General features: G+C 32.9%; 1 protein-coding gene across 3 annotated transcripts in view; it reads right to left on the reverse strand.

Annotated features, from left to right (window-relative positions):
• Positions 1–615: 615 nt before the first annotated feature.
• LOC120347748 (dynein axonemal heavy chain 3-like) overlaps positions 616–12,389 on the reverse strand; it is a 57,365-nt gene continuing 45,591 nt past the window's right edge. For all 3 annotated transcript variants that reach the window (XM_039417824.2, XM_039417822.2, XM_039417823.2), the window contains exons 61-81: positions 11,719–11,913; positions 10,807–10,992; positions 10,050–10,222; positions 9,470–9,637; positions 8,741–8,854; positions 8,000–8,146; positions 7,346–7,508; positions 6,998–7,217; positions 6,382–6,605; positions 5,899–6,014; positions 5,625–5,786; positions 5,246–5,362; positions 4,914–5,051; positions 4,591–4,716; positions 4,062–4,196; positions 3,391–3,629; positions 2,987–3,186; positions 2,732–2,858; positions 2,313–2,401; positions 1,662–1,868; positions 616–1,402 (exon numbers count right to left, since the gene is read on the reverse strand). In XM_039417824.2, the coding sequence (XP_039273758.2) occupies positions 1,299–1,402; positions 1,662–1,868; positions 2,313–2,401; positions 2,732–2,858; positions 2,987–3,186; positions 3,391–3,629; positions 4,062–4,196; positions 4,591–4,716; positions 4,914–5,051; positions 5,246–5,362; positions 5,625–5,786; positions 5,899–6,014; positions 6,382–6,605; positions 6,998–7,217; positions 7,346–7,508; positions 8,000–8,146; positions 8,741–8,854; positions 9,470–9,637; positions 10,050–10,222; positions 10,807–10,992; positions 11,719–11,913 (3,350 nt within the window). In that variant the 3' untranslated portion in view covers positions 616–1,298. The remainder of the gene's footprint in view (positions 1,403–1,661; positions 1,869–2,312; positions 2,402–2,731; positions 2,859–2,986; positions 3,187–3,390; positions 3,630–4,061; positions 4,197–4,590; positions 4,717–4,913; positions 5,052–5,245; positions 5,363–5,624; positions 5,787–5,898; positions 6,015–6,381; positions 6,606–6,997; positions 7,218–7,345; positions 7,509–7,999; positions 8,147–8,740; positions 8,855–9,469; positions 9,638–10,049; positions 10,223–10,806; positions 10,993–11,718; positions 11,914–12,389) is intronic.

The raw sequence follows: 12,389 nt of genomic DNA on the forward strand, positions 1-12,389 counted from the left end.
CATACATACATAGGTACCGCCTGTATATAGCCTCCTATATAACCTCACAATAAAAAAGATATCGATATCAAGATAAACTAACGCAAGTTAAAAACAATTGTTCATTTATAACAATGTCGCTGGAGCCCAATCTCGAATATCTACATATTGTATTATTTTTAAGCATTGAGTCTCGGATTTTCAACTGTATATATTTTGTATTGATATTTACAAGGGTAAAATTCCATATCGAAAGCGTCAATCGATAAAAACAGAATTGATTACAGATTCGATAAAAATGATGTAGATTCGAAATCGAATCTCGGCCCATCCCTACCACGATTAAATTGGACACGGTCATATGCAAATTGTGACATCACAATCAATTTCGCCCTTTGAAAAAAGATTTCTGGAATGCGGCTCTTGCAAAAAACTTTGTCCACGACTTGGGATTTTTTAATAGGAGTAAACTAAAACACCATGATTACATTCATGGAATTGAGCACTGTCTGCATCAATAGTATTGCATGCGCCTTGAATTCCCAGACTTTGTTCGAAAACCGGAAACAGACCGTACCCCACAACCTTGAATCATTTCTGCTTGTTACTCTTATGCCCAAGTAAATTCCAAAAAGCTTCAGCAAACTATTATCATTTATTTTTTAAAACACAACCTACATCTCAAACAAATAAATTTATACTATACGATACAATGTTAGAAAAGCTTCCCTCATCAGTAAGTTAATGATATTCTCAATCTGGTGCTGCAGAAAGGTTTGTAGAATAAATGGCAAATTGAGAAAATATTAAAATGACATTAAAATATTTTTTCTAATAAAAAGGCAAACTTGGTCATGGCAATACAAAGTTTAATTATTGCCAATTAACAGTTAACAATTATACTCACACAGAAGGATTATTGAATCATGTAAAAATAGAATAGAATACTGTAATCGACTAAGAGATTTATAAATCTGCTGGCTGCTTTGGCGAAGATTGTATAATATTTGGTGGCTAATAGGTAAATATTTCAGGAATGTAGGTGATATAACACTTAAACAACAAAATCTGTTTTGAACTTTATAAAAATATTTAATAATAATTTATAATATACTTGATGTATTGTATCATACTAGATAAAACAAATGGCAACACATTTGTGATGTACCTATTTTACTCATCACTTATTCCATTTATAAGTTTGATGTAGTATGATACAATATATAACTAAAAATGGCACACAAAATATACACTTTTAAGTCATTCAAAAAACAAAGATAAAGGTTATAGAATCACTAGTGAACAATAACACACATATGCTAATCATCTAACTGACACAAAATGGCAACTCCTCTGTTGATCCAGTGACTCTGGGGTTTATCAGTAGGAATTTCCATCAGGAGTACAAAGTTGGTGGAATGTCCTGAATTATGAAAAATTACTTAGAATAATATTACATTCAAGGATTTCCGCCTGATTATGATTAAAAGAAGCTCATGCTTTGAGTGACTCTACGAAACCTTATAGTGATGTCACTTCAATTACAGTATTGGATATTTTGTTTAGATGCCATTGAAAGTACCTACTTAGAAATGACCAATACATTCTTACTCAAAAGAAACGGGATCACCAAACAATGGGCGATGGGTTGCCATGGAATAACCTGAATAATAAAAATATACCTGTTGTAGACAAAGTTCCTCTTCGTGCACTGGTTTTATAAACAGGGCAAGTGTAAGTAGGCTTGGGCTTGAATGTAGATTTCTCCCCAGGTTGAAGCCATATTATAGGCATTGTATCAAAGAGTACTTTTGGGGATGACTCTCCCATTGACATAGCTTCACGATCCCATCTGGCTCCTTCCAGAAACAATCCTCTCACATAAACTCCTGTGAAAAGAAAGATTTCAAGAATAATTTGATCTGTTGTCTCAGATATTTTCTAGTATAGGAAGCCATAGTTTGATACAGATAAACTTGAAACTTTAATTTGTATTAAGTAAAATATTGATCTGAGCTGAAGCTCTTTTATCTTACAGCTGGAACTGATGCTAGAGCTCTCCTAAATAATCTTCAGATATGGATACTTATTATATTATGAAGAAAAATAATACACAAATATAAAAATTTGAATAATAAGGGTTTCGGTGCAACTTTATGATATTATAATGTTTTTACTCTCTCAAATCGCTGTACATAGCCTCAGCAAAAATGTCACTATATCACAATTTTACTGTATTTGTTTATTAAAGTCCTGAAGACTACTACTGAATGATTGTTATCAAATAAGTTGAACTGTCCAAGAGAGTTTGTGAGTGAATGAGTTACACATACCATCCTCTGGTTTCTTCTCAATTTCTGCTGGGCCTTCCGCTTTCATCATTTCAAACTCGAATGAGATGTGATCAATTGGTATTGTGTATCTGATAATTTCAAATAACAATTTATAGAAATATTTATTGCGTTCGAACAACAATAGTCTTGTTGTCATGAAATATTTAGGAACAAAATAATCTATTGGTCATAAGCAGAAATATGTAAGGTATGTTTAAAATATTGAATTGATACATTGAAGGATTATGCTTTCTTTTGAAAATTGCACTCGAATTTAGTTCATACATCAATATTAATTCACTGTCTTGCAATATTTCTATTTATATATTCAATTTTGAGAGAGTCCTAGCTTCTATAAATTTCAAAAAAATATGTGGAAATATAATTTTTAAATTTGCAGAATGCTACAAAAATATTACTTTCTCGCATAGTTTTGAGCTGCTCCAGTGAGAAACGACTGAGTAAAATAAAACCCAGAAATCCAGAATACATCAGGAATTCCATCATTTATCCAATCTGTCAAAAACTGGAGTCTCTGCAGAAGATCTGAAATACAATTCCAATGATAAATAAGCCGCCATGATATTACAGTTGGAAAACAGGAGAATAATAGCCACATTCACCCAATCAGGGTTTCTTATGAAGTCAATGTTATCTGTTAAAATACAACTTACCAGTGACATAACTTCCCAATGGCTTCAGAGATGGATAGGATTTCGATGCCCACATCGCTGGTACTTTTCCTATCGTCATGGAGTTAAAAACTTCCTCCAATTCTGATGACATAACGACAAGACCTTTGATTGCTTTACGTAAATTTTGAATACTACTGCGAACCACTGATGTCAGACGATTAAATCGAATCAGTTCTTGCCTAATTGAACAAAAAAATATAATACCATTAAAAACGAGATACGATGTGTGGAATAGTCCAATCTACAGTACCTGAAAATTATGTGGTAAATGAAAACTTTTTGACCAATCTCAGTACAAAGCAACCACATAAGTATATTACAGATATATCAGTTACCGCTACATATTCTGTAGTGAATATACACTTTCACAATTCAAAACATACCTCAATACAGTATTCATTGATTCATCATAGACTACAGGGTACTTTTCCATGACCATTTCCATATCAAAATCAGGGGGTAATTTGCTCAATATATCTGCCGCAAGATCATCTATTACTTCTTCCGGTGATTTTCCTTTCCCGCCAGTTTGTCTGGGCAGTGTCATTAAAATTCCATCAAATAGTTGTTGTGTTTCCTGATTGTCCTTTGTGATGTCTGCATTTTCATGAAGTCCAAACACCTTGGAATTATTCAAATATATGAGTTAGCAGGGTTTCTAGTGTTTTTAGACAGTTTTTCACTGTTTTTAAGCGTTTTAGCAGGGTTTTTGGTGTTCTTAAAACAGGAAACTATAAAAAAAATGAAAAAAAAAAAAATGGTTAAACTCTAAATTAAATTAAGATTGCAAATTTGACGCTCCAGAAGTATGTGTACCAATATGGAGGTAACTAATTTTGTTCACCTTCTTTAGATCAAGTTGTGTAAAAGGACAGAAGCCTATAGACACAGACAGTCCCCGAACTTGTAATAGAACTAAAATAAGAAAAATCTGAATAAAATTATGGCCCAACCTTAGCCTGGTACACATACTACGGGAGTACCGCAAATTTATTGGAAGACACATATTTAATATAGAATAAGTAAACAGAATTGTTGAAAAATGCTCACTCACCTCAGGGTGTGGTACAAGAGGTAATTCACGTATATAGTCAATGTACGATTGGTATGGGCCATCCTTGGGTGCTTTATATTTTCCACTTGGTGAAAATGTATAAGAATCGTCATGCACAATATCATCCACATAGAACTGAAAAAATGTTATCAGTGATCTATCTGCTAGGAATTGGTTAAACGTTTAATAAAAGAATCAAATGAATTTGATTGAGAGTACGTAATTACAGTGAAAGAAGCTGAAAAAATAACTAATGTGTTCTTCGTTAAGAAAAAAAGAGAAAACTCAAGATTACACTATTAACGTACATTGTATTATTACAATAAGCATCGCAAAAATTAAAACTAAAGCACCCTAAATAAATTTATTCAAAAAAGTGTTTTATATTTGTCGCAAAACTATTACGGTATTTACTTCAAAACAAGGAATGAATTGTTATTTATTATAATGAATTGATTTGAGACTCAAATAAATAAACAGAGTTCAAATATGGTCATTTCCGGTGGAAACCCTTCATCGGCATACTTACAATTGAAAGAAGTGAGAGCAACAATCTTCTATCTTTATCGTCTGTTACACGACCACCGTAGTTACATTCACCCGACAAATAGCTTAAAGCTATAAGAGGGAGGTCATCATATTCATTCAAAAACATCTGGAAATGACAAAATTAACACTTACATTTATACTAGATAAGACTGACAACTAAATTTAAAATATAAATATGCAACCATTAAAATATTATTGGAAAAAAATGATCACAGTATGACAGTTGGGCAGCAAATATTACAGAGATATCCTAAATTTAGATACATCTTAAATACTTCCTTCTTTGTATTATAATTTTTATACCTGTAGTTGCCTCATGCTTATACGAAGATCAGATTCATTGAATTCATAAGGAATATTCCATCCTAATGGTCCAAATTTACGTCTTTCTTGCACCATGGCATGGAAGAAACATAGGCCGAAAAGGAGTTTTTGCCATTCCTGAAATAAAGTGAGAACAACAAAATCATTAAGAAAGCATGATCATGTGTGAACAAATAACTAGTTTCTTTCTTTGTCTTTTAACAACTTGAACTGCTGTTTTCTTTCAGTAAATAAGCATTTAGATTTTGACATATATATAAACTATTACATCGTGATTATATTATTGATAATGACACAATTGAATATCTTACCATTCTTTTGTTGCAACCTGCGAAAAATGTGGGATCAGAAATTGGATCATTTAGATACGATCGAAGCAAGTTTGCACGAAGTCCTTTCGGAGGTTCATTTGTCATTTTAACACCATTCTGAGGAAAAATAAGTGGGGAATTAGTAAAGTGATTATTCATTGTATGCTGCTTGCCTTCATACAGTTAAAATTGAGTATTATCACTCTCTGGTTTACATCAAAGGATGTACATCATGTATTTGATTGGGTAACCCATAAACTAGGATTTTCTATCTTGCACTATAATATGTACTTGTTCAGTCCTATGAGATGCATCAAAAGATTTAAACGAATTTAATCATGAAAAAAACAAATATAGGAAAAGTATTACTAAATATTACCTGTAATATGGACACAGGAAATTTATCAGACGGATAGCTGGTGAGCCATAATCTGAAATCAGTGTGAGTGTTTTCTGGCACAATTGTTTCCTCACAAAGTTTTTCAAGTGTTGGCATCCAACTTGTCGCCAAGTGACAATTCTGAAGCACAACCCAAGTACCCTGCAAAAAGCAAAACAATAATATGATGAAGAAACTGCATATAATTTAAGATATAACAGAGATAATACACAAGCTTTACAACACATGAGTTTGATAAACAATGAAGTCATACATTGAGAGTTGCATCATTAATCATTTTCATAGCGATTGGTCCTTGTCCTTGTCCAAGAGATATAGTACCGATACGATCACCACCATATCCCTTGTCATCAGCAAATTTCAATAAACCTGCCATGAAAATTAGAATATGTTAAAACATAAATATCAACCTAAAAAGTTTTTTACTCTGTTGATGATATGAAAATTTTATGATACGAGAATTCATGTACCAGTGGCACCTAATGATAGATGAAAGCAGCAAATTGAGGACTAGAGATTGTTCTTGTTTACAAATTCAAAGCAATTCTATTATCTGTAAAAAAAAATTGAAAAAAGAATCTCAACAATTACTTTTTATGAAAAATGAAATATTTTCTTTTATTCAAACCTATTCGTATAATAATTGATTTTTCATTAGATTGGAAAATTTTCTGAACCAATTTATGATTTATAGCATACTATTAGTGGTAGCATGCAAACATTAAAATTTCATTACCAGCCATAGGATCAGCTCCTGGAGAGAGAACAAAAATTAAAGGTGTGCAACATCCAGAGTCTCCAAATGAACCAGCCAAGTCAAAAGTTGGAGGCTCAATGTATGCTCGTCCCATGACATCAACAATATAATCTTGTATGGCTGGAATGGCTTTGTCAGGTCGAACACACCTGAGTATCACCATTCCGTCAAGTCCAGATAATTTATTCCACTTGTCAGGAAATCTGAAAATAAGATATTATTTTGATATTTTTATCAGATCATTGAAACATTATGTCAAGAGACGGAATCATGTTTTCAAATTCGATGTGGTCGGGAGACAAAATTCCCAAAGTCAAGAGTCAGAATTTATATTGGAATAGACTTTTTTAAAAGGTGATGAAACAAGTCAAAATTTTATCAGGAACCATGCGTTTACTGCACATTCTCAACTAACTATTGAAGAAGACTTCCATAGTCAAAGTGTATGATATTAAAATTTCATATCTTCCCAACTGAAGTCGAGTCCAAATTTTTAGAACCTAGAGTTGATTGTAGATTTTTCTGGCTTCACAGACCTGGCTCAAAACGTTTACCAAGAAATATGTTGTAAGTAAATATAGATAGAAAATTTTACTTTTCAAGATGCGGTGAAGGAGAATCATACAGCGCTTTCCACTGTGTGATATTTCCGGCAAAATGGTCCATCAATCCATTCAGATTTTTCAAATTAGATGCTCTGACAATTTCTGACCAAGCTTTGTCGCTCAACCAATCAGATCCAGGGTTTGCATGTGGATTATCTAGAGCCACTCCCCCAGTGAGGAAGAATCGCCAAACGTCATCATCAATTTTACCTAAAATCACGAAAATTACAATGTAAATTGAATTAAAAATGGTGGTGCTGAATAAGTTATGAAACTGAAAATATGGCATTATGCTATAAATGTTAGGAATATTTATCGTATAAATCAAAATAATGTACCTGCACTATTTTGTAAAGCAACAGTGAGAACGAATGAAAACAGAAGTTTATCTTTTTCAAATAACGATCTGCAGACATTGTTGTAAATACTTGCAGTGAAGTGATCGTTCAAATTCTCAATTCTTTCATCCAAATCATCAGATTTTGAACTGTTTTCGATAGACTGTGACACAAAATAATATAAGAGATTTCAACTATATCAGTCAGAAAAAAATAACCCCCAAAAAAATAAAACAGACATACTGGCTCAATATCCAATCTCTCCTACCAAAACATATATATCCCGCATTTTTACATTTGCAGATGAACATTATTTGATAAATAAGTTAACTACATTACAATAAAAGATCAATGAAGCAAAAATTCAGTAGTGATACCCAGGGTGGCAAATGGCTCTACATAGGCAATGATGAAATGCTGTTCGATATTAACAAATTTGCTGTGCACACTCTCACCAGTGTGCATAAAATGCTTGATAATAGTTCATTATGATAATCAGTAACCTCCATGGTCACTAACAACATCAAATTTATTTCATATAAAAGATGGTTCATTCAATTCATTGATAATCAAAAAGTGAGTGTCAGTGAACAATTATAGAAAAGAAACTTATGCCGGGAGTTCATAAGGATGCAATTGAGTATGTCAACTTACCATTACATACAGGTTAATAAACCATGTGAGTGAATACTGATACATTGGTTCGATGTTAGCAAGATCACTGATGCAGAAGAATAAAACTGCTGAATGTATTGATACTGGTTTATATCCATTCCTTGTTTCATCAATTTCTTTCTCAGTCTGGCAAACAAAAATGTAAAGTCTGACAGTTCATACTTATAAGAACAAATAAACAAATAATATCTGATATACGACGATTAAATTTTCAGTTGCTTCCTATATTCGTGAGAATTAAACACTGTGCTGTTTATTTTGACTTCTAAACAAGCGTCTCTGTCTGGAATATGCTTATAGGATAGGATTTTCATGTTTATCTAAGTGTTCATGTTTATCCGTCTAAGGGAGAGGAAGGCCAATGAGGCGGCCTAATCCTCTGATCAGATTACCAGTCCATGGCAAATATGGAAATAGTTAATGGTGGTGGAATCCATAACGAACAAGCAATTATGTAAACCACCATATGGTGACGACGAGTCCAGTAATTCTCTCGCACACATTTATTCTCTATAGGATTAAAACCTGCGAATTCACACAGGGTAATTATAGGAGTGTATTCCCAATCCTAAAAAAGATAATACATAATAATAATAAAATAATAAATAAAAAAATACACCATTGAAATGATTGGGTGATCAGTGAAATTAATTTCATTTTTAAAATGCTAAATGCATCTTCAAACACTGAAGCAATAGTTCATATCAAACATATTCAAACCTGATTAGCAATTTCTTGCTTAGCTGAAATTTCCTCAGATAATGTTTTAGATGAAGATAAGATCTGAATTGCAGTTTCATCTTCTAGAATATTTCCTTCTGATGAAGACAAAACCTATAAAATATATTTTGCGAAAAATTCATTCCAATGAATGAGGAAACAGTGTACACTGTACATATGTAGTAATCAGTTAGAATGCCAGCAGTGAGTGCATCAGGTCCAATTTGGTCAATATCTAGTTTTATTACAAGCATCTCAAAAATTTATATGTAATAAAACCACTTTTAAAATACAATTCAAACATCATCAAAAATTAGGTAATAAAGTTATCCAGTTGACCATGTAATAATACATATTTCTCCTGGAAATCAGGAAGCATGACTATGATCATATATCACTGCAGTGGAACCAAATCAGTTTATGTCACAGTTTAGATTTTTCGTAAATAGCATTTTTGTAATAGTGCAGTACTTACAGCCAAATCTAAAATTGACAAAAGCGCTAGCACGAACCAAAACTAAAACAAGTACAACTGTGAAAAAAAGACCAAAAAATAACTACTAAAAACTACATTTCTGAAAAATGTAACGTAAGCTCCTATGGTATAGTCTCTCTCATTGCAAGTGATTGACAAATCAAATGCTACTCGGAATTAAAAAATTAATAAAACGACATATCCAAAGCAGGAACTAGACAGCTATTGTTTAATCTTAATTAATTTCACAATACCTTGAGGATCTTGTCTTCAATCTGCTTGAGCTGTCTTTTGTTCTCAGCACCTTCCAGTATGAGTTCATTCTTTTTCTGTTCAAGTTCAGGCTTTTCTTTTGCAGCAACAATTCCAAGAAGTTGATCTTGTAATCCAAGTGGGGTAATCATGAAATTTACAAGACAGACCTGAAAATGACAACAATATTTAAATCAAAAGAAATTCTGAATAATGAAGATTTTCGATTTTGTCCACTGGCTTTTCTTGTTTTCATTATACCTAAAATTACTGATTGGCACATCATGTTAAGCACTGTGAATATGATTTCCATTGCACCTATGATTAACTTGCGTAGGTTTGTAGGTTCAAATCCCGAGGGGATAATTATGTGCAAGAGTATTTCTGGACTCCTCGCCATTGTGAGATTTTTCATATAAACGCTGGTCAATTGTAGCTCCCTCCACTATGGACTGGTAATCAGGCCCCATGTCGTGGTTTGCCATATGATTGAAACATCTTCGACTTTAGTTTCCCTTGGAAAAATATGAAAATCCTATCTTATTTGTATTTAAAATACAGCGAATCGTTGCTGTAGATTACCTTCACAGAAACTTCAGGTAAATAGTGAGGATTTCTAAGTCTGGTTGTCATGTAGAATTTGAAATCTCGTGAATATTCAATTGTGTTGTCTCCAAGTTTAATATATTCAACACCTTGTTGTTTGAAAGTTTGCTTCAAAAGTACAGATTCAAGGATTGCATCCAACTCCTCACCTGGAGATGAGAACAATCAAAAAATTTTGGGCTTCGTTGAAAATCTTCTTAGTAGATTTAGCTTTCACTAACATGTTTCCCCGGAATTTAAGACTGGGTCTTATTTCAATTTTCTTCCGAAAAATAACACTAGGGCTTATTATCGGGGGATGTCCTATATTTTCATTCATCAAAAACGAAATTACAAAGTAGAAAATTACGAGATTTCCAAACATACAAACCGATATCCATTTATTTATAAATAACACGTTTTTATTCAAAGCAACTGCAAAACATAGATTATCAATCATTTGAAACGTGTAGTAGATATTTCTTGCTATCAACTATATCAAAAAATTTATTTTATTGACTAGGTCTCATTTTAAGGGTTGGGCTTATATTAAAATCATTTTCAAAATTCAGGCTAGATCTTATTCTCGGGTACGTCTTATTTTCGGGGAAACAAGGTAGTTATTTGTATTGACGTCAGTGGTAAATTTCAGTATTATTATTATGTCACGTTTTTTCAAATTATTACGCAATTGTTCATGTGAATCTATCTACACTGAACAAACAAGTTATTTTAAAACATAAAACCATGTTACCTATATTTTCAAGCAGGACTGGAGCACCGAACTGTATGCAGTTTTCAAGAGTTCGAATATAGTTAGCGTCAGAAAGTTTAATGACAGATAGTTTGTTATCTTTTTCCATATTCTTTATCCATTTATTTGCTTGACCTTGTGGATCAATCATCAGTGGCCAACGTCGAGAATTACTAACGATAATACCTGGATAGAAATAATGAGGAATAAGTTAAAAGGATACACCAATTCCTGAGATCATAAATCCATTAATCATGATTTTAATTTTCGGCACTCCCAAAGTATGTGAACCAAGATGGCGGACACCAGAATGTAGTATGTGTACCAGGTTAGGGTTAGGCCATAATTTTATTCCAATTTTCCTTAATTTAGTTCTATTACGAGTTTGGGGACTAGCCAAGTGACTCCCTTAGTATTTGTACCTAAAATTATCTTGGTTCACATACTTCGGGAGTACCAAATATTTTATCTACTTTCGAATACTTACTTCAAATATCTTCAAATATTTCAAGTAATGAAATTGAATACACATCTCACAAATAAACATTGGTATATCCTATAATTATATCAGGAATGAAAATTTTCAAATTCGTTCAAACTGATATGTTGTTAAATGTTGAATATCAAACTTAAAAGTTGTGAACACTATTTAACAATGGCTCCATTCCATCCCAAGCTTCAACTAAAATACCAGCGCTCCAGAAGTATGTGTATAAATATTGAGGTAACTAATTTTGTTCGCCTACTTTACATCAAGTTGTGTACCGGGATTGAAATTTATGGGTCACTTGGCTAACAAAGACATCCCCCGAACTTGTAACAGAACTAAAATAAGGAAAATCAGAATAAAATTATGGCCTAACCTTAACCTTGTACACATACTAATAGAGTACCAAAATATCAGTCACTAACCATTCTCAATGGAGAATGCATCAACAGGAAGTCCACATATTTGCCAATCTCGAATTTTGACAGGATCTCCCAGTGTATTTGATAAAGCAAATGTTTCTGAGCAAGGAATCTTCTTTTCATTACATATGTTTTGCCACTCGCTGACACAATCCAACCGGAAATCCACAGTGAAAGGCCCCAGATATGCGACAGTTCCTGTAAATAATCATAAATTTAGGAATTATAAGCACAGTAAATGTTCATGATTGTATACCGATTTAAGTGGTACTTTGTAATATTGTCATCTTAGTGGCTCAAGTCCAAAACACCTGGGAAATGTTTTTTCAATGACTTTTGATCATATTTATTATTATCTCTCAGAGTTGACATGAAAAAGAATAGAAATTAAATATTTTGCAACACAACAAGAGTGATGGAATCAGGATCTGGGCATTTAGCGCATCATGGCAAGCGCTGATAATACACTCGTTGATGCACTTTTGATTACTCGTTGCGGGTTGGCATCTAGAGAGGGTAAATTATTTGTAAAAGGCTTGCTAGACTCCTCTACATGGTATGGTGTTTCTCAAAACCGCTGGTTGATTATGGATTCCTCCACCATCCTATCCATGTATCTGAAACAAATTTCTTGGGTAACTCTACCCATACCCGACATGAACTGATAAACGGAT

The sequence above is a fragment of the Styela clava genome, chromosome 11 (genome assembly GCF_964204865.1).
Source record: "Styela clava chromosome 11, kaStyClav1.hap1.2, whole genome shotgun sequence".
Lineage (NCBI taxonomy): Eukaryota > Metazoa > Chordata > Ascidiacea > Stolidobranchia > Styelidae > Styela > Styela clava.